This window comes from Rattus rattus, chromosome 17 (assembly GCF_011064425.1).
Source record: "Rattus rattus isolate New Zealand chromosome 17, Rrattus_CSIRO_v1, whole genome shotgun sequence".
Taxonomy (NCBI): Eukaryota; Metazoa; Chordata; class Mammalia; order Rodentia; family Muridae; genus Rattus; species Rattus rattus.
This window is the reverse complement of record NC_046170.1, coordinates 13,126,005-13,150,866: the sequence shown is the minus strand read 5'-3', so window position 1 is coordinate 13,150,866 and position 24,862 is coordinate 13,126,005. Positions and strand designations below refer to the sequence as shown.

General features: G+C 44.3%; 1 protein-coding gene across 1 annotated transcript in view; it reads left to right on the top strand.

The window, feature by feature from the left end:
* Positions 1 to 23,806, top strand: part of LOC116886611 (lon protease homolog 2, peroxisomal) — a gene marked incomplete at its 5' end in the record, with an annotated part of 44,034 nt that extends 20,228 nt beyond the window's left edge. Inside the window, 4 exons of the mRNA XM_032888121.1 lie at positions 16,155 to 16,297; positions 20,205 to 20,412; positions 20,781 to 20,971; positions 23,421 to 23,806. Of these exons, the coding sequence (XP_032744012.1) occupies positions 16,155 to 16,297; positions 20,205 to 20,412; positions 20,781 to 20,971; positions 23,421 to 23,642 (764 nt within the window). The remainder of the gene's footprint in view (positions 1 to 16,154; positions 16,298 to 20,204; positions 20,413 to 20,780; positions 20,972 to 23,420) is intronic.
* Between the last annotated feature and the right edge of the window lie 1,056 nt (positions 23,807 to 24,862).

The window sequence follows — 24,862 nt, the reverse complement described above, 5'->3', positions numbered from 1 at the left end:
CTCTTCAGACTCAAGTCCTCACCTTTGGGGTTTCACCCAGTGACAGTCACAGAAGTGTGGAGGTCTGCTTTGTGTCACTGATGCTGGTTGCCTTCCTTTTCAAGAGTCCTTATAGACTCTGGGGCCGGGACTCAGTGAGGAAGCAGTTCCCCAGCATTCATGGGCATTAGGTTTGATTCCCAGCACAATAAGAAAACAGTCTTTCCTTCCCTCTACTGGGGCCTATCGCTGTTACTCTGGTTCTTTTCTGACTCACGGCCTAAAGTGCTTTAACAGCCTCAGCTCTCCATGTGGTATGAGTATGGGTGTACCCTGCCCCGTCCAGCTTAAGCAACCATCTCTAGACTTACCAGTGTTTTCCTTGCCTTGTCAAGGAACTTCTGAGCTCCAAGTGGCTTTTCTAGACGGAACTGTGAAGATCAGTCTGGCTGGGAGCTAGGAGGCCTGATACATCTATGATTGCTGTAGGTTTCAGGGGACTTGTTTCCCCTCCTAGGGTCTGTTTCCCTGGGTACAAAATGGAGAATTGAACCAGCTCAGGCCATCTTTTAAGACCGTGCTGCTCTCGTGTGCTTGTGAGTTTCCAGTCCTACCTAAATTCCCTAACCTCAGGAGGTGACCTAGGTGTTATCAGAAAGTCGTTGCCTAAGGACATCATGTTTCTGTGACATAAACATTACTGGCTGTAGGTAAAAATGTTCAGTGCTCTTGTACTGTTGTCTCGGCCTTCACCTTCGCTCAGACACGGAAATCCTGCTTTCTTTAGAAACAGATGCACCTTTCATCATCTCTGAAATACGGTGCCCAAAGACGACAACATGGAGATGTAGCTTTGAATTTAGGAACCGAGCTTGGGGAAGCAATGTAGAGAATAAAAATGGTAACTAAGGTTTCCTGTCCCAAGCTAAGACTGCAAGTGTCCATTCCTAGGGCTGGCTTTTGGTGCTCACACCACAGCTCTTCTCTTAAGGGAATAGGACATTTTTATTTTAGAGCCATTATGAGGAAATGTGGCCCAGGAACACAGATTATGTCGCCTTAAATTCCATGTTCCCGTGTAGGAGCAGTTTCACAGGGTTTTTATAATTATATAGAACAAAGAAAATCATAACTCAAGCCAACTTTAAAATATATTGGTGGTTATACCACAGAGGCAGATACAGTAAGATTCTTTTCTGTAGACTCAAGATATTACGTGATGACATCCGTAGCTCTTTAATTAGTGGAAACTAGTTTTCTAGAACGTTGATAACTTCTAAGAGTTACTGTTGCTGTTGTTGCTGTTGCTGTTGCTGTTGTTGTTGTTCAGATACAGAGGGCGGCAAGAAATGTCTGTTCTAGAAAGCCAAAACTATCCCAGGATAAAGAAAGTGGTTAGCCTCTGAACCGGTGGAATCCCAGTCCCCACAGTACTGAAATTCCAGTTGGTCTGTCAGTCTGCAGACAGACGCCCTCCAGGAGGATTTTGTTCATAGCCAGACAGCTTCTTTTCAGGAATTTTTGTTTACATTAAGCTTTCTATACTCCTGGCCTGCAAAGCAGATCACCTTAAGGAATACCATTTTAATGGAAGGTTTATTCGAAAGGCAGTTCTCTGGGTTTTTAGAAATCTGCTGTAATTTCTTGGGGTTTTATACCCTATAATCTTTCTCGTTACCTCCTCCATTAAAGACAGTTTCTTGTAACCCAGGTTAGCCTGAAATGTATTATGTATCCTTGCACTTTCTTGTAACCCAGGCTAGCCTGAAATGTATCATGTGTTCTTGCACTTTGCATACTCTGACCTTCACTCCTGTGCTGGGATTACAGGCGTGTATCACCACACTTTTTTCTTTATACATGTTGCTGGGATCAAAGCCAGGATTACATGTATATTAGACAGGCACCCCACCTACCAACTGAGTTATGCTGCCAGCCCCTCCCTCACCTTCCAGGACCTCCCCTGCTTTGCCTTCTCTGATTTCCCATAGCTTCAGGACCTGCTTTCATCAAAATCATGTTCTGTGGCAGAGGGAAAAAGCAGAGAGGACATCTCCAAGTCTCTCCACAGTAGCACATAGCTACTTGGGAAAACCCTCTCCTCCCACAGCTTCAGAGTGTGCCTGGTCCCTGGGAGAGTCACCCACATCCTGCTCTGCCTTGTACCTGTAACTCCCAGCATCCACACTGGAGCACCTTGTACTGTGTGCTTCCCTGCTACCTAATGCAGTTCAATGCCTTGGTTTTTCTCTGACCTCTTAGCTGTATCCTAAATTAGCTTCTTAGACTATAAAGTTTAAGATAGTAAATCAGTTTTTAAGACTTTAAGTTCCTTTTGGTTTCAAACCAGTTAAAGTGGGGCAGTGTATGGGATGAGATTGGCCTAGCTTTTCTCCTACTGTTATATTTGTTGGCAATCCCGTGTGTATACAGTGGACCTTGATCATATCCACCTGACTCTCCTCTCTCACCCTCTCATTCCCTTCCTGTTCTCACATCCTCTTCTTTTTAAATGCTGAGTACAGTTAGAGCTGGCAGCTGGGATGCTGACTGCTCTTTTTAGCTTGCTCTATGCAGGTAACCATAGCTGCCCTGTGTCCCAGAGTGCAGTGGATGCCCAGCACTCTGACCAGTTAACGAGTGTCTGTACTAACTGCTACCCATTGCAAAAAAGCTTCTCTGGCCAAAGTTTAACATGTCAATTAACAACAGTGGTAAGTTACCTATAATGCCTACTACTTCCCAAGCCAGGGACTTCTAATTAGGTTCACAATATAAGGCAAAAATTCCTTCCTGTGGAACAGGCTTCAAGTCCAATCAAAAAGTTGATGGTTATCCTGAAGCTTCTGTGCCACTCTTGTACTGGGAAGCAAATCTCTCCTGGTATGCCCTAGTCAGGAATCTTGATTGGCCTGATAAAAACATAACCAGAGCTATTTGGGGAGGAAAGGGTATGTTCCCCTTCCACTTCCACATCATAATCCATCACAGCAGGTAGTCAGGGTAGGAGGAGCTCAGTCAAGAATCCAGAGGCTGGCCCTGAGGTAGAGGCCATGCTTACACTGCTTACCTACTGGCTCCTCCTACTGTACAGCTCAGGACCACCTGCCCAAAGGGTGTGGTGCTATCAGTTGGATGGGCCCTCCCACATCAGTCATCAATCAAGAAGATGCCTGAAAGGCTTGCCTATAGGCCAGTCTGGTAAGATCGTTTTCTCAGTTGATGCCGCCTCTTCCCTGATGACCCTAGTTTGTATCCATTTGGCAAGATATTAACCAGGCCAGTATTGTAGTTTTCAGGGCTCAGTGCTGGATAATAGTATTGGAGACTTTTCTCCCCCAGCAGCCTGCATGGCATCTACTGACACTGTATTAACAAGCCAACAGGGAGGACGTTTTCACGTCAGTTCCAGCTTGGTTTTTCTATGTCTTGAAACAGAAGTATGTCATGTCATCAGCAATGCTGGTTATGGGGGCAACCAGGCACAGTGATAGTACTCTGTGTTGTTCTCTGATTGTTCCCTTGCCGTTGACTCAATGGGGTAGCTGGAACCGAGATTGTAATTCAGTAGCCCATGCAGAGTATGTGTTCAAACTCCTTTTTAACTTTAAGTTATGTTTTTAATTTGCTTATAAACTAGTGGGTTTTCACAAAGGCTTCTCGTAAATCCTTTGTGTTGACTAACTGACCCCCACTTCTTCCCTCTCCCCTGTCCCCAGCCCTGCTTAAACCTTTAATCCCTAGTCTTCCCTCTGTTGCTTTCATAGCACATGCGTTTGCTATCCCCTTATCCCTGAAGGCCCCTTCTCTTCCCTGTCACAGCACACACATACCCTTTTTAAGGTTCTTGACCTTTATAGATACTCCAGAATTAACACAGAAATATAAAAGTTCAAAGCTAGGGTCCATGTGAGAGAGAATATGCATTATATATCTTTCTGGGTTACTCTGTGTAATTTTGCAGTCCCACCCATTTTCCTGTACCTTTTACAATTCATTTTTCTTTACATTTGACTCAGATTCCATTGTGTATATATGCCAACATTCATTGTCCATTCGTCAGTTGATGGACATCTAGGCTGTCTACATTCAGCAAAGGACATGGATATGCACATATCTCTGTATGGGATATGATACCTTTTGGGTATGTGAGTTCAGTAATGATACAGCTCAGTCATAGATGACGTATTTCCACACCGAGCGTCACAGTGGTGCTTAGTCTGTACTCCCTCCAGCTGTGACAGGACTCCTCTTCCCACACATCCTAAGCAGCATTTGTTGTCCTTGTTTGCTGGGTGGCCACCACTCTGGAGTTGAGTCAGATTCTCAAATCAGCTTTAATTTAATTTTCATTTTCCTCATGGTTGATGGTGAAATACATTTTAAAATATGTTTTAGCCATTTGTAGTTCTTTTGAGAACTCTATTAGGTTCCATACCCCCCCTTTTATTAAAAGGAGTATACAAGTGTCGTATTTACATCATTTCCAACCCTTCATCTTCCCCTACCAACTTTTCCCATGTTTCCCCCCCACCTTCTTCTCAAGATCATTGCTTCTTCAATTTTATGTACATACATACATACATACATACATCATGCACACACACACATACATACATACGTACATACATATGACTATATAAATACATCCTGACTCAGGATGTTCATGTGTGTTAGAGTTGTTCATTGTGTATTTAACAGACTTCTTGAGGCTCATCGTGGGGGCGGGACTCATTCCTGAGAAGACAGATCTCCCCTTACCAGCCCTTACTTACTTGTGGCTCTTCACCTAGAGTTAGGTCTGGAGATTGCCCCCATCCACATTGGCATAAGAACTGGTATTCTTTGGGCAGCCATCCTTTTGAGATAGACAGGTACAGCTTCGCTGTCATTCAGAAGACGTTGTCTCACATGAGCATCCTGGTCCTCTGGCTCCCACAGTCTCTGCTTCCTCCTTCTCTGTTCCCTGAGCCTTAGGTGTGCAGGTCTTATTATAAATGTATCTACTAGGGTTGGACACCCTGTGGATTTCTGTAATGGTCTCCTTCTGCTGCAAAAGAAGCTTCTTGATGAGAGGCGAGAGCTATGCTCATCAGGAGATAAGGATAAATATTTAGAATGTAATTAGAAATTCTATTGGTTTAGAAAAGTGGCAGTAGTCAGTTCTCCTCTAGGTCCCCGACCTCACCAGCCACAGGTAGTCGGCTAGGTTTACAAATGAGCAGGACCTCCCACCTATTGAGTAGGCCTTTATTTAGTCTAATTAGTCAGCTGCTGTTGTGTTCTTTGGAATGCCTTCCAGGTTGGTAATTCTGTGACCTAGTTCTTTGTTGGGCTGTGTGTTTTCTTTCTGTTCAGTTTCTTGAGATCTTGGTATATTCTAGACACTACTCTTTGTCAGATACATAACTGGGAAAGACTTTCTCCTACACCGTAAGCTGTCTCTTCACTCGATTATCTGTTGTTGCCTTTGCTGAACAAAAGCCTTTTAATCTTACAAGATCCCATTTGTTGATTATTGACTTTATTCCCTGAGGGATCAGAGCCCTATTAAGAAAGGCTTTACATAAAGCCAGTGTCCTGGCGTGTCCTTGTTACTTGTTCCTGAGCAGTTTCAGAGTTTAAGTCTCATGCTGAGGCCCTTGATCTGTTGAGAGCTGATTTTGTGGATGGTGAGAGATAAGGACTTAGTGTCATCCTTCTGCATGTCTGTCCAGTTTTCCCAGTATCATTTATTGAAGATGCTATCTTTTCTCCAGTGTAATTCTGGCCTCGGTCAAAAATCAGGAGGCTCTAGTTGTATAACCATGCATCTCAGTCCTCAACTTCATTAATTTATGTGCTGGTTTTTGTTGAGAGTACCGTGCATTTTTGAAAATTTAGTTCACTATAGTTTGTGTGTGTGTGTGTGTGTGTGTGTGTGTGTGTGTGTGTGTGTGTGTGTGTACACTCATGACATGAGGCATATATGAAGATCAAAAGATAATTTTTTAGAAGTTGGTTTTCCTCTTCCACTGCATAGGTCCTGGGGATCAAAGTGGCAGACGCTTCTGTCTGAGCTATCTTACCTTCCCAGCCATGCTGTTCTTAATATTATGTCTCTGAAATATTACTTAAAATCAAGTATGGTGTTAACTCCTACAGGATTTTTTTATTGGTTATTTTGTTTATTTACATTTCAAATGTTATACCCCCTCCCGCTCCCCAAAATCCCCCCTGTGCCCCGCTCTTCCTGCCCCCATGAAGGTGCTTCCCCACACACCCACTCCCACCTCACCACCCTAGCATTCCCCTACACTGGGGCATCGAGCCTTCACAGGACACAGGGCTTCCCCTCCCACTGATGCCTGACAAAGCCGTCCTCTGCTACATATGCAGCTGGAGCCCTGGGTCCCTCCATGTGTACTCTTTGGTTGGTGGTTTAGTCCCTGGGAGCTCTGGACGGGGTCTCGTTGGTTAATATTGTTGTTCCTCCCATCGGGTTGCAAACTACTTGAGCTCCTTCAGTCCTTCCCCCAACTCCACCACTGGGCTTCCCATGCTCAGTCTGATGTTTTCTGCAGGCATCCACATGTACATGGGTAAGGTTCTGACAGAGCCACTCAGGAGACATCTACATCCAGTTCCTGTCAGCAAGCACTTGCCAGCATCAGCAAGTGTCTGGGTTTAGTGGCTGCACATGGGATGGACCTCCAGGTGGGGCAGTCCCTGGATGGCCCCTCCCTCAGTCTCTGCTCCACTCCTTGTCCCTGCATTTTCTTTAGACAGGAGCAATTCTGGGTTAAAATTTTGTGAAGGATGGGTGCCAGAGGCCTTGCCTAACCTCTGGATATGGTCTCCCAGGCTCTCCCTCCCCTTTGTTGAGCGTTTCAGCTGATGTCATCCTCATTGAGTCCTGGCAGCTTCTTGCTTTCCTGGCGTCTGGGACTTGCTGTTAACTACCCCAGTTCCCCATCCCCCATTGCTACACACCTTTGTACATTTGCCTGTCTCCCACATCTAATCTCACCCGCCCTTCTTTCCACTCCCCCTCCTCTCTTCCTCCCAAGTCCCTCCCACCCTCCACCTCCTGTGATTATTTTGTTCTCCCCTCCAAGTAGGACTGAGGCACCCACAGTTTCCTACAGGGTTCTTTTGCTCAGGATTACTTTGGCTACTCAAGGTCTCTTCTATATGGATTTTAAGATTGTTTTTCCTATTTCTGTGAAGAATGGCATTGTAATTTTGATGAGGATTAAATTGAATCTATATATTGCTTTTGAGGTATGGCCATTTTCACAATATTGGGGTTTTTGTTTTGGATTGGTTTGGTTTGGTTTTATAAATGGGTCGCACTATGTAACCCTGGCTGTCCTGGAACTCACTCTGTAAATAAGGCTGCCTCGAACTCATAGATATCCGTCTTCCTCTTCATCCTAAACACTGGGATTAAAGGCATTTACCAGCACTGCCAGTTCTCTTCGGTTTCTTTCAACTGTGTTGTAAAGTTTTTACTGAAGAGGTCTTTCACATATTCGGTTATATTTATACCAACTTATTTATAAAGACTGGTATAAATGGGTTTCCTGATTCTTTTTTACTTTGTTTTCCATTGGTATATAGGAAGGCTAATGATTTTTGTGTGCTTATATTGTGTCCTGCTGCTTTGCCAAAAGTGTCTATTAGTTAAGGGTTCTTCTGGTTGGAGTCTTTAGGTCTCTTACGTAGAGACACAGACCACCTACAAGGAGGCACTGGACTTCTTATTTACCTGTCTGTGTCTGTCTGTTCTCCTGCTGCTAAAGCTGTGACTCCCAGTCTTACACTGCTGTAATTCTTACAGAGAGAGGGTGGACAGAGATGGAGCTGCTTGGGGCTCCCTAATCTCACAGTGTTGGCTGGAGGTCTGCTTCTCCTATTCTGAGTTTCTTCAGAATTTTTAATAGGAAGGAATGTTGGGTTTTGCCAAGTGCCTTTTTGTATTTATGGAAGCAACCAAGTTGTCCTTGAGTCTTCTTATATAATATGTAATATTTATTGATTATGTGTATTGAACCATGGGATTGTTTCCCAGAATATTTTTTTCACTTTGTTTTCCATTGGTGTACATCTTAGTTGTAGTTAAATCCAACTTGATCCTGGTGAATCATCTTTTCCATGTGTTCTTGAATTCAGTTTGCAGGTATTTTGTTCAAAGCATTTGCATCTAAGTACATCAGAGACATTTCTTTGTTTCTTTTCTTTTTTATGTTATCTTTGGTATAGTTTTAGAAATTTTATTGTTAGTTCTTCTAGGTCCAGGAAAATCCACCCATGAATCCATCTGGACCTGGACGTTTTTTAGCTGAGTGAGATTTAATTACTACTTCAGCCTCACTGCTTGCTACAGATTTATTTAAGTTGTTTATCTCAACTTGGCTTAATTTTAATACATCATGTCCACATAGAAATCCATACGTTTCTTGTAGATTTTCCAATCTAGTAGAATATATGCTTTTTTTTTTTTTTTTTTTTTTGGGGCTGGGGACCGAACCCAGGGCCTTGTGCTTGCTAGGCAAGTACTCTACCGCTGAGCTAAATCCCCAACCCCCAGAATATATGCTTTTAAAATAAAACCAAATGATTTTCTGAATTCCACTGGAGTTGATTATAATGGCTCCTTTATCATCCCTAATGTGTTGGTGTGCGTGTGTGTGTGTGTGTGTCCCCTCTCTCTCTCTCTCACTCTCGCTCTCACTCTCTCGGTTTGTTTGGCTAAGAATTTGTCCGTATTTTCAAAGAACCATTTTGGTTCCATTGGTTCTTTGTATTTTTGTTTGTTTGTCTCCATATCACAGTTTCAGCACTGATCTTAATATTTTAATGATTCTTGTCTTGTGATTTTCCCAGGGCCCTAAGGTTTATCGTTCATTACCTTGTTTGTTTGCAGCCTCTCTGATTTCCTAGTGTAGACACTTAGAGCTGTAAATGTCTTTTCCCAGAGCAGCTTTCACTGAACCAAAAAAAAAAAAAAACAAAAAAAAACCTATGTATTGACTTCTGTTATTTTGTTGATTTTGTAGTCTGTTTTCTTCCCTTTTCTCTTCCTTATTATTCTCATGTGGCTTATTGTTACCTGTGATCCTGTGGGTGGACTTTTCTTCTTCTCTTCAGTCTAAATGATTCCTTAAGGTAACTTGTGTAGAGCTGGTGTAGTGCTCATGCATTCCCTTAGCCTGTTTTTATCATGGATAGTTTCACTTTTCCTTTACTTGCGACAGATTTGCTGGGTGTAGTAGTCAGGTTGGCATTGTCTTTGGAACTTAAAATTCATCTGTCTCGGCCCTCATACCTAGTCTGCTGTGTTCTGGTGGGCCTGCCCTGCAGACTGGGTGTTTCACAGTTGCTTCTTTCCGTTTACTTTTGGGGTTTATATATTTAGTGTTTCACTTATGACAGATAGAAGGGGGTCTTTTTCGTTTCTGGTCATGACTGTTTGGTGTCCTAAATACCTCCTGTGTCTAGATCGGCATCTCTTTTCCAAATTTTAAGAAATTTTGTTATGATATTTGTATGCTGAGACAGAAGGAGTCTTACTGTGCAGACCTGGCTGGCCTGGAAGTCTCTCTGTAGACCAGGATTGCCTGAGACTTAGAGATCCGCCTGCTTCTGCTTCCCAAGTGTTGGGAATAAGGTGTGTGTCACTATGCCCAGACTGTTATGATTGTTAATGTTTTCTATGTCTCTCGAACTTATTCTCCTTCTGTGTCTATTATCCATACAGTTAGGCTTTTCTGTGGACCGACCCTGTGCATTTGGAATTGCTGCTGGCACCTTCTTATTGTTCTGTCTTTGTCCTTGTTAGATGGTTCCAGTTTCCTTGACCCATATTGGTGACACTTTCCACAGAGATTTTCATTTGACTGTTGCTTTTTTCTTAGTTTTCCTCATGTCAGATTGGTCTGTCTTAGTATAATTCTTCCTCTTGCATCATGTTCTTTGTTTCGTTCAGCTGTTTGGTTCTCAATCGGGTGCTTATTCTTCTATTTTTATTTTTTGAACATTTTTTTCAATCATTATGTCATTCTTTTGAGTTTTCTAGCTGACAGTTCATCTAACTCACTCTCACCATTACTGTTGAATTAGTAATTTTTGGAGTTAGCTTTGGTTTTTGTGTTTCTTATGTTATTGTCTAGGCAAGTACACATCTGGAGTTATTTCTTTGCTTGGTTTACTTTTTATCAGCTATATTATTTCAGTTGACATATTTGCAGCATTCATATGGGACTTTAATGTGGCAGAATTGAGTGTGCAGTTCAGAAAATAGTTCCTCTTTATTGTTCTCTAAGTGGAATATTACCTATAAGATCAACCACAGTGTTTGTTTGATACACCCACTCTGTGTAAGTTATACAAACCAATTAATAACACCAGCCCATCTGGCCTCAACTGTTAGAGGATGGGGAACCAAGGACAGTATAGAGTATACGAAGATGTAAGACTGTCATGGGAGGTAAAGTGTTCTTATATCTTACAGGTTATAGAGTTCATTTTCAACCTTGATACATATTGCCTGGGCTTAGCAGCTTTCTGGACCTTTGGTGCTCACCCACACAACCTCCTAAGTAAGGCAGTTTTTCATAATTGCGACAGGAGTCCCATTTGTGTGCCACTGCCGCTCTGTGCTGCCAGCTTGCCCACTGTTGCATTCGTCTCTAAGTGCAGCTCTCCTAGGCCTGGTGTCTCTACACCTCCAGTATTGGAGGCTCTGTTACAACGAGGGTTTTGCTCTCACAGCTCCATGCAGTCTGCTCAGGAGCTCCATGCAGGGAGTCTGATGTTACTACGTGTTGCCGGCCTTTGGTGGCTTTCGGGATCTTGGTGTAGGCCCTAGGATCCTCTAACTGTTGCCTTCTGTATGCCTGCAGGACCAGTACCAAGGAGATAATGCCAAGTTGCACTACCACTTTAGAACAAACCCTAGTTACCTTGGGCCAAAGCTTTAGTGGCTGTGCCTGGGAATATTTCTCTGAGTACCTCGGGTCCCTCGGATGCCCTAGAAGCTCTCTCTGTTCAGCCATTCTCTTTCCAGATGAGTTTGCATTGATACATGGTGGAGCTCTCTGTGGGTGAGGTCTTTCCTTTTTCCCATGTAGTGCCAAGTCCCTCTGCCCTCTTCAGAGGCACTAATCTCTAACCATTGTGCACACTTTGTTAGCACCATCCCTGCCCACAGCTTTAACTCTGTTCACAGATTTAAACTTACTCATATTCCTTTCCTCACCAAAGTGCATGGCTTTTAAAATACCTATCTGCTCTGTCTTGCAAATCTGGCAAAGACCAGTGAGCAGTCACCATGTTAGGGCCTGGATGTTATGCTGTCTTTGAATCTGCTCCACCTCAAACTTACTTCAGCCTTCCTCAAAGTTTTCGGACACAGATAGGATGTAGTCACCTTCTTTGCCAGAATGTAACACAGAGAGCCTCGTGTAGTCCCCAGTAGCCTTTGATTTTTCGGAAACATCATGAGCCCAGCTCCCTGTGTCCATATTCCTGTTAACACTGGAATTGTCCAAGCTTCCCTCAGAATGGCTAGGAGCTTACAGCCTTCTACTGCATCTCTATCCCACTACCCCAAACCTTCCAGATCTCTTCTACAAGCACAGCCCTGCTTGTTACAGTTGCTCCACTTTGCCAGATTTCTTGTGGGTACCCGACAAGGAGCAATTTAAAGGAGCAGAGGCTTCTTTTGGCCCCTTGAGGAAAAAGCATGGCCGTGGTGGCTCCATAGCAGTGAGAGCAGAGTAACCGACCACTTCCATCCTCAGTGCTCAGAAAGGAGGGACATTAACTATGAACTGTTCTTAGGACAGATGAGCCCTGAGCTTACTGTAGAAAGAGCTCTTACCCCTGCCCCCTCTGTGCACAAAGCACTGAGCCCAAGACTACACTTGGAAAAGGCCAGCTATCTCCACACATTGGCTCCATACTGCCTTGACCTCCACTCATATGGCCTTACCCCCTCTGGTGACAGTGAAAGGAAACCAACAACAGCAGCCCCACCTCAGAGCTCACAGCAAGGCAGCTGACAGCTGTCTGCGTATCTTCCTCGCACTCTGTGGTCAGTAACCTTTTCTCCTTGTATGACAAGTGATACCTACGCTCTCTTCTCTAAGATCTAATGCTGCTGCAAACAGTTCCTCCAGAAAGGCTGCTTTTTCACAAGTCACAGAATAGCCAACAATTGCTCGTGTGTGTGTGTGTGTGTGTGTGTGTGTGTGTGTGTGTGTGTGTGTGTGTGTGTGTGTGTGTGAACTAAATACTACAGAGGAAGTTAGGAGATCAAAAAGCCTTTGTAGGATCCGCTGAGTCAAACCTCGGATGATCACGTGCATTTATAGGCAGGGTTGTGAGGACGTGTGTAAGAAGACTCACACTTTAGATCACGTGCATTTATAGGCAGGGTTGTGAGGACGTGTGTAAGAAGACTCACACCTTAGATCACGTGCATTATAGGCAGGGTTGTGAGGATGGATGTAAGAAGACTCACACCTTAGATCACGTGCATTATAGGCAGGGTTGTGAGGACGTGTGTAAGAAGACTCACACCTTAGATCACGTGCATTTATAGGCAGGGTTATGAGGACGTGTGTAAGAAGACTCACACCTTAGATCACGTGCATTTATAGGCAGGGTTGTGAGGACGTGTGTAAGAAGACTCACACCTTAGATCACGTGCATTTATAGGCAGGGTTGTGAGGACGTGTGTAAGAAGACTCACACTTTAGATCATGTGCATTGACTGTGGGATCTACAACAGATCTGCTCTTTAATTCTTATAACCCTAGAGAAATAGGTAGTGAGGATCTTAAGAGTTTGCATAGTTCAACTTATTCTCTTGCCAACAAGTTTCTTATTTCCTTTCCTGTTACCCATGATTCACGTGTGAAGAGAAGGCCAGAAGAATCTTGACCCTAGAGGTCACACTGTGTCATTTAATGATCCCCTCATCATGACTCCAGCTAGCACGAGAGAGTAAATGTAGGGTTGCTGCTGTTATACATATTTGAATCACTTTGGAAGAAAAATTAAGTACGGGGGAGGGAAGGTCTTAATTTCATGATCTGTAAGAAAAGATTGGGAAAAATCATAACAAAATAAATATATAAAGTGCAATTTTAGCTAACCGTAAACACTGTATATTTATTAGTGTGCACAGAAATCAATTTCAAGCTGGAGAGATGGCTCAGAGGTTAAGAGCACTGACTGCTCTTCCTGAGGTGCTGAGTTCAATTCCCAGCACCCACATGGTGGCTCATGACCATCTGTAATGAGATCTGATGCCCTCCTCTGGTGTGTCTGAAGACAGCTACAGTGTACTTATATATAATAAATAAATCTTAAAAAAAAAAAACACTTTCACTGGGCGTATGAAAGGGATCATAAAAGATGAAACAGGTGAAGTACATTGTCAGATAGCAGACAGACAAGACCAGAGGAGAGCAAGACCAGTGTTAGTTTGCTCTCTTGCTGTGATCAGCACCAGGACCAAAAGCGACTTGAGGCAGGGAGGGTTGACTTGACTCTCACACTTGCACAAGGGAGGTCAGCGCAGGGACTCAGCAGGAACCTGGGGCGGAGCTAAAACAGGTGCTGTGGGGAACTCCGCCTTCTGGGCTTCTCCATGGCTCATTCACTTGCTCTCTTACACACTCCATGGCTACCTAGATGGCATGTGGTAGGTGGCACCACCACAATAGGGTGAGCCCTTCCACATCAGTCATTTTTCAAAAAAACAAAACCACAAGCCAGTCAGATGTAGGCAGTTCCTCAGTTGTGGTTTCCTCCTCCCAGGTAACTCTAGTTTATGACAAAAAGTTATTCAGATGCAGGCAGTTCCTCAATTGTGGTTTCCTCCTCCCAGGTAACTCTAGTTTATGACAAAAACTTATCAGCACACTAGCTATGACACAAAGAGAGGCACAGTTTTCTAGTTTTTAAACATGTTCACGCCCAGCATGGTAGCACACACCACATTCCCGCATACAGGAAGGGCAGTCTGAGGCCCACCTAGTCTATGTAGCAAGTTCCACACAAGCCAGAGATACATAGTGAGAATTGGTCTAAAATGAGTCTATTAATTTAAAAACCGTGTGTGTGTGTGTGTGTGTGTGTGTGTGTGTGTGTGTGTACATATGTGCATCCACACAGACATCAGAGGACAACTTAAGGGAGTCAGTCTCGTTCCACCATGTGGGGCCTGGGAATCAAACTTCCCAGGCTCGGCTGCAGCCTCCTTTACCTGTTAAGGCATCTCCCCAGCACCATACAGGTTTGGGGCAGGTCATTTGCTTAGGTTTTTGTGTGTGTGGATGTTTTGCCTATTTTGCTTCCATAAATGTCTGTGCACCCCATGTGCGCCTGGCACTTGAGGAGACTGGAAGCATTAGATCCCCTGGAACTGGAGTTACAGGAAGTTGTGAGCTGTCATGTGTGTGATGGGAACCAAGCCCAGTGCTTCTTAACTGCTGAGTCAGCTCTCCAGTGCCCTGACCCCTAGTTTTAAACTTTCACTCCTTTTAGGTCAGATTGCAGGTCATGTAATATCAACACATAATTCAGCCAACCCCACGTCCCAAGTGAAAACAAGGTCTTTTTACTTTACCATCTAAGCAGCATGCTCCAGTGTGGAGAAGTACCTCATTCTAGGCCTATGTCTTTCACTGTAGCATGCCCAGTTAGTTGTGCGCAAGGAATAACCTTAAGTTTGAGCTTTACCCTTACAGAGAGTCAGTGCTGACTAGGTGCCATGGCACATGCCCACAATCCCACCACTCGAGTGAGGAAAAGGATCGTGAGTTTAAAGCCAACCAAGGCTACATAGCAAGGCCCTGTCGTAAAAAAGCAAACATAGAGACAAGAACCACACGTGGCTCAGGAAGGTGCTGCTCACATTGCTTGTTAGAAAGTGGGGCAGGAGGCCTAGTCAGAAATGGCGGCACACATCTGAAATGGTGGCACTCGGGAGGTTGAGACAGAAAGGTTGAGTATTTGAGGCCAGCCTAGTCTACCTAGAAAACCCAATCTCCAAAAACATAAAAAGGAACGTGGGACACCATAACAAACTCCCCAAGGAGGGAGTTGAGTTTGTCCCAAGGCCTAGGCTGTGCTGACCCAACAGAACTGTGCGAAGTGATAGATTGTGCCTGTACCTTCAGCCTCTGCTCTGTGGGGCCATTGGTTGAACTGTGCCTGGGGATCATTGCTGTTTTGGACCTAAGTCCTCACACATGCTAAGCACGTGTTCTCACAGTGAACGCTTCCCTGGCTGCTTTGACTTTTTATGTAACTTTTGTTCACACTCTGCAGGGTCTCACTCTACAGATCTCCCCTGCTGTCTAGGGACTGGCTCTATAGACCAGGCAGGGCTGCAGCCCACCCGCAGCCTCCTGAGTGCTAGCATTAAAGGTGTGCGCCTCTGCCTGACTTTAGCTTTGAGACAGTCTCACCAGTTGCCCAGGTTACTCTCAGATTCCCTCTCTAGCTCAGGCAGGTTTGAGCCGTGGTTGTCCTGCCTGAGCTTGTCAAGGCCTGAGATACACTTCATCTTCTGTAGCCTCAATGGTATTACTGTGGAAGATATTTGTTGATTATAAACAGCATCTTATTTTGTAGCCTAGGCTAACCTGAAATTCACCATGTAGCCCAGGGTGACGCTGAATTTTCCACAGCTTCCCAGTTGCTGAAAGGTTTGAGCCTCTACACTCAACCAAGCATTCTCAATGAAAAAAATGTATTTTAAAAGAAGACAAGGGGCTGGAGAGATGGCTCAGAGGTCCTGAGTTCAATTCCCAGCAACCATATGGTGGCTCACAACCATCAGTAATGGAATCTGATGCCCTCTTCTGCTGTGTCCTGAGAGTAACAGTGTACTCACATAAAATAAATAAATCTTTAAAAAAAAATAAAAAATAAAAATAAATAAAAGACAAGTCAAGTTTCCTCTCTCCACAGAGACAGTAAACAGGTAAAGGCAATTGCAAACACCTCAGGGCTTTGGAAGGCCAGTTCCTCAGCCTGTGTACAGGGAAAAGTCTGTGCCCATAAATGCATAAAGGACTAAACTGTTGGCATTCACTGTGCTTCCAGTTGCTCTTTTCTAGTATGAATTTTCAAACCGACAGCTCTTGGAACTTCTAAATAAATATTTCTCCTAGGGTGCAAAGAGCATGTGCTGGAAGATGCAAAGCCTGAATCCATCGGAGATGCCGCAGACTTGGCCCTGCCGCCCGAAATGCCGATTCTCATCGACTCCCATGCCCTGAAAGACATCCTGGGGCCACCACTGTATGAGCTGGAGGTGATGAGTCTCATCCTTTGTTTACACTGGTGCTTGCTTTATGTCGGACAAGTAGAGTTGGGGTTTCTGAGGCTAAGTTCTGTCCTCAATGGCAATTTTCCCTGTGCAGTGTTGTACTTAGGTGCTTAATGTGCTACTGTGGCTCTTGAAAGGAAGCCACCTGAGTCATGTCCTCTTCTAGGCAGCCAGGCTGGCTTGACCGAGTCATGCCTCCACTTCATGAGTGCTCGTGCTCATTGATCTGCCTATGCAGAATAACTGTATCTTGTCGTATGCATTTTCATCAAGGACGCCCTGTTGTCTTGGCCACCTAGGGCTTGGGAAGGAGGCAGCAAATCAGCCCCAATCCCAACTATTTGAAAAGCACAGACACCTGCCAAGAGCAGGTGGGTAACTCGCAAAGGGTTAACCTGCGTCTACTCTAACCCTGTCACTGTTTTCTGCCTTTCCCCTTCCTCTGTCACAGAAGGCCTAAGAGCTAGGATGAGCTGAGGCAGGCGATGGAAGTAGCTGATAAAATAGAGTGTTTGAGGGCACTGTGTCCTTCATGGTGTTTAGGTGTTTAGGTTCATTCACAGGTAAATCCCTAGGAAAGACTCGTGAAGGTGTGTACAAAATGAGATCTGTTCACTGTGCATAAGGCAGTCTTTCCAGCAAACATTCAAAGTCTCCAAGGGCTTCCAACAAAGGGGAGAAGACAGACCCCCGCACCCATCTACTGTGTCCGTGTGTGACTTTTGAACTGGCTGTTGAAGCCGACGAGCCTCCCACAGAGCTGCCAGTTACCAGAGTAGTCAGTCTTTGTTTATTCCTGCCAGTGAATCAGAACCTGATCATACAACCAAAGGTACTGTTTGGGTTGTTTAAATTCTTTTTTTTTTTTTAACTACAATTGACTTTTTTTTTTAAAGATTTATTTATTTAATGTATGTGAGAATACAGACACACCAGAAGAGGGCATCAGATCCCATTACAGATGGTTGTGAGCCACCATGTGGTGGTGGGAATTGAACTCAGGACCTCTGGAAGAGCAGTGCTCTTAACCATTGAGCCATCTCTCCAGCCCCGTTTAAATTCTTAAGATACCATGGATTTGAATTTTTTTTTAAAAACTGAGCTTAATTTTGGTTGAGAAAAGTCACTGTTAGTTGCTGTCTGCATGAGTGAAGACGGATTCTGATCCCAGGCCCATGGCCTCTTTCTCTAGGCGTCCCAACAAAAACTCGATGTGACCGTTCTCTGAGCACTAAACTACATTAACACAGAGGACTGACCCTGTTATATAACCCTTCTCACCTGGTGGTGGGTTTGGATGCGGTTTTGCCATTCCAGGAGCTCTAGCAGAGAAGCAGCAGAAAGAACAAAAAGGAGGAATTGTAAACATGTCTTAGAGCACTGTCTGATGTCATCTGATTGTCCTTACAGCACCTTAGCTAATACATGTGAAATCTTCTACCACCTTGAATGTAAAGGGAGGCTCCGTGTGAAAGCCCTGAAGTGAATGTAAAAATCTTGGTGGGTCCCTAAGTCTTCCCCTAGACTGAAAGGGTCACAGAGAAGTCTGCACATTTGAACATGTAACTATTTTAGTCATGTGACATGAAAGCAATATAAACTTGGCCATAGTTAGATATGCAAATGTTCATTAAGTGCTGATCTTCAAAGTATTAAAAGCAATAGGGCTAGAAAAACAACTCAGCAAGTTAAAGATTACTGCTAAGTCTGAGATCCAGACAGGGTTCAGTTTCCAGAACCCACATGGGAGGAGGCGAAAACAGACTCCACAGAGTTGTCTTCTGACCTCCACATGTGCCGCGGCATGCATGGGACGGTACCCAGTAAGAGACCTTACCTAATACTCAGTAAGCTTTTCTTTAAAGATGTTAACTGCTTCTTCAGTACACGGTAGCCTGACTGGTGTAAGAGTGGGAAGATAACAAATGAACTTGAGGACCGGGGTTAGAGCTCAGCAGTACACTCCTTGCCTCACACGCACAAAGCCTTGGACGACTTTGGTGAACTTGAGATGCTTTTATTCTAATTTGAGAGTGAGAAAAACATTCTGAAAAGGTTCGTGTGTCTATTGTGTGTGTGCACAGGAGGCACATACCACAGTATGCATGTGGAGGGCAGAGGGCCGATTTCAGTAGTCAGTTCTCTTCTTTCACCATATGGGTTCCTCTGTGGATCAAAGTTAGGTCATCAGGCTTGGCAGCGAGCCCCTTCACCAGCTGGGCCAACTCCCCAGCCCTAGGAAAACCATCTAAATCTGGTGACTCCACAAATAAGTAATCATAAGGGGAAGTTAGTAAGTGCTAGTGGGTAAACAGGGTTTTGAAGTTGGTTTTGAGGCAGGGTCCTTCTTGGTTTTGACACCACTCATCAGACTAACTGATCTGCAAGCTTTTCCTCCTCTGCCTCCTATCTCCTGTAGGAATGAGTCACACTGCCATACTCAGCTTTCTACTTGAGCCTAGAACTGAACTCAGGTCATCAGATTTGTGAGCAAGTTCTTTTACCCACTGCATCATCCTCCCAGCCTGGCTTCTTTCTAATTTCATGTGTATTCTTTCTAATTTCCCCTGAATATATATGTACCACTTGCATACCTTGTGCCCATGGAGGCCAAAAGAAAGAATGGGATCCCCTAAAACTGGAGTTAACAGGTAGCTGGCTGGGCTACCAGGTGACTAGTAGCTGACCCTGGATCCTCTATGCCTGGTTTTCTTGAAGCAACATAGTTACTAGTTCTGAGGATTCAACTGTAACAATGCAATTGATGGCTAATGAAATTGCAACAAGTGGCTTATTATGTTAAACATGACTTTGCATTCTGAAGAGTGTTCTTTGGGGTTAGTTCATCTAACCCTGGAAAGAAGCCATGTAATGAAAAGAATAAAAAAAAAGACTCAATATTAATTTTTTAAATTGTGAGCACAGCACTCTCAACATCTATGTACTGTTTTTAAACAGCACTGGCATACATATTAATCTTCTTTTTCAAATATAGAACAGAGCAGGTGCCAGTGCTAGAGGGAAGTGTGTGGTGGAGTTAGGCTGAAGGACAGCTAAGCTGCCAGATACCTACCTGTGAGATACAGGTCAAGGTGAAGGCTTAGAGTCGGCCACCTACCCAGTGGCTCACTGATGCCATGTTTCCACTGCACACACCTGCTACAAAAGGCTGGGTCTGAGCACCCAGCCCTCTCCCAGGAACCAGCCAGTCTTTGCGATTCCATAGTGAACCCAGGCACCTGACAGCAGAGAAGCTGCACATTGGATTGCACTTGGTGACACAACTGTACTTATCCTCCAACACAGATACCACCACAGAACAGGCAGCCTGGAGATGCTGGGTGCAGTCAAAGTTAGCATTGCTGTCTCCCAGTTGTTACTCTGCATTTTCATACCTGGGGAGTGTTTATCACCTACACTCATAATCTCAGCTAAGCAGCTTGTTCTACTTAAGCTGGCATCCAACAGCACTGCCCTGGGTCTAGGATATCACCAAGGAGTGGCGACAGAAAGCTCGTGAGAGCTGGCACTTGTCAGATGAGTGTTGGTGAGAGGACAGTTGCTCCCTGAAGCAAACTAATGTACTAAGAAGCCAGGCAGGCTTTGATATGTAGAGACGCATGGTCCAATGAAAATGCCCTGAAAATCAAGGCATCTGTAACTGGACCCAACCGCTCCCGGACTTCAGTTCCTCAGGCATGTGTATGGCTGAACTACATCTGGTGAACACTAAATAAGAACATCCAGATAGTCAGACATGTGACTCAGATAATGTCAGGTAATGAGTTGTCAGAAGTTGGTGCTCAAGTGTGTAATCTTACAGGACAGTGTGGTTCAAGTGCTCTGGAACCATTTCTACGGGTTGACATAACTGATATTTTCATCTTTCAAGGTATCCGAGCGTTTGAGTCAACCTGGAGTGGCAATAGGGTTAGCATGGACTCCCTTGGGTGGCAAAATTATGTTTGTGGAGGCAAGTCGAATGGACGGCGAAGGCCAGCTAACACTGACTGGCCAGCTCGGGGACGTCATGAAGGAGTCTGCCCATCTCGCCATTAGCTGGCTTCGAAGCAATGCGAAGAAATACCACCTGACTAATGGTACATGGCCTAACTGCATGGGGACACAGCTGGGAAGGAGGGCTCTGGACCACGATCCAGGAAGGACCTCACACAGAGACAAAGACACCACCATTCAGGAAAGTCCAGGGCTTGGCCTCAGAAGCCCTGCAGAGACTAGAGATTATGTTAGGTCGGCTGGCTGGGTCCCTGAACTAGATACAAAAGCAAAACTTTAAATCACACTTAGAGAGAATCTTACCACCCAGACCTCACTCTAACCACACCATCCACTAACATCTTCAAGGATCCACTTATACAAAATATTCATTTTTGTGTTTGATTTTATTCAGAGGAAAAAACTAGGTTTAATTTTTCTACATTAAAATCCTTTTTCCCTCTGTTTAAAGCTTTTGGAAGTTTTGATCTTCTTGACAACACAGACATCCATCTGCACTTCCCAGCTGGAGCTGTCACAAAAGATGGACCATCTGCTGGTGTTACCATAGTAACTTGTCTCGCCTCACTCTTCAGTGGGCGGCTTGTGCGCTCAGATGTAGCCATGACTGGGGAAATTACACTGAGAGGGCTTGTTCTTCCGGTAAGTATAGAAAACAGATCGTGTTCTTGTAATTTTTACTTAAATTACTAATTTTAAATTTGCATGAATGGTAGCTTGCTTTCTTTCTGTAAAAATTTTGGTTTAAAATAGACATTAATACCTGTAACTAACATGTTATTTTAAACTTTTGGTCAAGTAAAAGGAAACCTGACCATCTCCCAAGTTTCCCTATCATCTAAAAATATTGGCGGGAAAAGAAATGTTAGTGTGGCTACAGGAAGATCAGTGGTTCGCCTGAATGTCTGAGGTCTCTGTTCTCTACTTGACAGTCAAGTGCCCTGCATATACGTAAACGGGACTGCAGGCGTCTGAGCTCATGAGACACCCTAGCACCATAGTTAGCAAAATTTATAGCAAAACACTTTCTGTACGTTCCTGGGCTCCGGTGCATATTCTGACCTGCATTCAAGTGCTGTGGAAATACATAGGACTTAAGGATTAGGCTTTCTGGGAGGACTAGGTCCAGGACTTGTCTGATAGAACAAAATTTTGACAGAGCCATAGCAAGAAGAGGAAGAGGAGGATGAGCAGTGGCAGCAGCAAATATTCTTCCCTCTACCAAAGTCCTTATACAGATGGGAGTAGATTAGACACCCACAAGTAGTTAGGGTCACTAAAGGGGCCAGGCACTTGTAAAACCCCAGCAACTCTGGAAGACTGAAGCAGCATGGGTAGCTTAGCCTCAAAGTAAAATGGAGCCAGAAATATGGCTCAGTAGCAGAGGACTTGCTTGTTATTAGTCTTGCATATGACTTAGTTCAATTCCTAATATTGAAAAACCACTAACATTGTAGTCTGGTATTTTCATTGATCCATGCAAGGATCATGAAGAAAAATAGTAGAATTAAAAAAAAAAAGTACTTGCTAAGGCTGAAGTAAAGGGAACCTTTTGGATTGGCATATCCAACATCCAATTATAGCAAACAGGAAAATGGAAGAATAGTCAGAGAAGTAACAGCATATCCTGGAGCAGAAGGTAGCCTCAACTTGAAGGTTCGCACCAACCAGCAAAGACGTTCTTGGAGTTTTCAGCTCACTGAGTGTGTGTGTGTGTGTGTGGTCTCGCTGTCAGTCAAGTGTGAGTGTAAACTAGACATTTCCTACTGGAAGGAAGCAGTCTGAGAATCTGCTCTGAAGAAGGCACTGCAGAAGAGCACAGCATGGGGCTGAGTGGCAGCTGTGTAGGGAGGCTTCCAGCCTAGCCACTTAGGCGTTAGAAGGTGCTGAGCCTGCAGGCAGCCTTCTTGTGGCTCAGGGTCTCTAATTGCAGGCCATAGTCACCCAGGTGGCTAAGGAGGACCTGCTTCTGCAGGATGCATAGGAGGCCCATGTCTTCTTCACCTTGGGGGTTTCCCAGTCTGTGTAGATAATCTCAGACCTGATATCTTGCTTCCTTTAGGGCAAGATAACCATCCAGGCAGAAGCTCCTTCTATACCTTAACCTTGAAATTCACATAGCATCACTTGCAACACAGTATGCTTCACACAGACAAGTTACAGAGCCAGGCCCACATCTCGGAATTAGACTCCACCTTTTGTGAAGGAATCATTTTGGGCATTTTTTTTGTTTATTTGTTTTTGTTTTTGTTTTTAAACCACAAGAGGGTCCAGGACTAGTGGCACGTGCCTTTAATCCCAGCATTAGGGGCTGGGAGCAGAGGCAGATGGATCTCAAGGCCAGGCCAATCTACAATGATTCTGTCACAAAACAAAAACAATTACCCTGAAAGGGTCTAGCTTGGAGTGTTCTCACTTTTAGGTGGCACAAAAGCCTTGCTTTGTGGTAATGAAGACAATAATCCTGTAACACAACTGAGCTTCCTGTGTAAGAGCAGTTCTCTTTTGTTAACTTAAAAATCTTTATTTCATAAAACAAAAGTGGCATGTACTGAGATGCATGGTGTTCAGTACATGTACATGTTCTATGACATTCAAATGCATGTGCATTTCCTCCATGTGTCATTTCTTTATGATGAAAAAAAAACCCTTCAAATTCCTTTCTTCTAGCTAGGAAGAGTAGAACCCCACTAATGTAGTCCTGCTTCACAACCAACCTAAACACAAGGTTGCAAATGACAATTAAAAACATGTGTAGTGGGGTTGGGGATTTAGCTCAGTGGTAGAGCGCTTGCCTAGGAAGCGCAAGGCCCTGGGTTCGGTCCCCAGCTCCGAAAAAAAAAAAGGAAAAAAAAAAACGTAAAAACATGTGTAGTCATCAAGGTTTCAATTTCTCTCATTAAAAGTATATAATATAGAAGTCACAAATGTCCTTAAATAGGCTACCATTAAGCTTTTCAGTGACTTCCTAGCTCATTCTATCACAAAATGGGAGGTGGGCTTGAATGTCTAAGTCAGTGATGGGTCAGTTAAAGGTCGATTCACTCTGCAGTGAACATAAACTTCAGAGTTGTCTCCTTTTGCCTGGCAGGTGGGTGGAATTAAAGACAAAGTCCTGGCAGCACACCGAGCAGGACTGAAGCATATCATAATTCCGCAGAGGAACGAAAAGGACCTCGAGGAGATCCCAAGCAACGTCAAACAGGATCTAAGTTTTGTCACAGCAAGCTGCCTGGATGAAGTTCTCAATGCAGCTTTTGATGGTGGCTTTACTGTCAAGACCAGACCTGGTCTCACTGACAGCAAACTATAGGCCCTAGTGTTAGCTGAACTTAATTATGAGGCAAGATTGGTTTGAGGCACCGAATGAGTAAGCAAAATACCCCTGATCTGTGGGCATAATCAGACAGCAGTGGATCTGTCTAAGTAGTTGTTGATTACAGAAATGTCGGTTTAATAAAGTAATTAAATCTAGAATCCCGGTATTCAGTGGGTTTGGTGTCCCTGGGAAAGACAGAGGTACTCTGTGGTCTAAGAACAGAGAACTTTCTAGAAATGTCAACCCTTAGGCCCACTATAGACTGAATCCAACTTGGGCGAAGTGGAGGTCCAGGAACTCCTCTCAGCAGTGTGTTTGGTGTGCAGAATGACTGAATGAGCCAGGCATGGCACAGGCACACAGGAAGAGAAGCAGAGGCAGCTGATCTCTTGATGTTCAACACAGCAAGTTCCAGGACTATGTAGAGAAACGCTGTGGCAAACAAAACAAAAACAGCCGGCATACACGCTTAGCTGTGGAGACCCAGACAGACTTTATCGGATCCTGGAACCAATCACTAGGAAGGGGAACTAGCAAAGAGAACTCTAGGCAGCTGCCCTTGTGTCTGTGTCTAGGGTGAGCACCACCATGACAATACAGGGAAGCAGCAATGGGAACATTAATTATATGGGACAGAGGCATGAGCTGGCAGTCATTACAGCATCACAAGAACTTTGGGTGCCTGTAATCTCAAAGTACAGGCCCAAAGGGGGAGCAGCTGTGTGTTCTGGGAAGGCCACGAAACTCAGAATCCTCACTTCTGCTACCCCTTCTACTTGTTCATACCAAATCCCAAGCATGTCAACTTGCTAGGCCTGTCCTGTCTGTCCTGTCCTGTGACTCAGTCCACGGTACCAGAGGATGAAGGTAGCCCTTATGCTTACTAGCTTTCTAATGTGTCCATGTGTGAAATAATAATTTAGTAGTATTGCCGATTCAACAATAATCCAACATAACTCAATTTTAATTCTAGAGTCAGAATCTTAACATTACAAAAATGTAAAAAGAGATAACAAAAATATTCTTGAAACTTCCTGGATGAGAAGGGGGTCTGCAAGTTACCTGAACTCCTGCTCAGGCCTGCTAATAAAATCTCTGGAGGAGATGTCAGGCGCAGGACTACTTGGGGCCCTATGCTGTGGGAAAAGGTCTAGACAGACACTGACACTTAGTGAGGTATCAGCTTTGGTAATGTTGCCATTTCAGTAATCTTA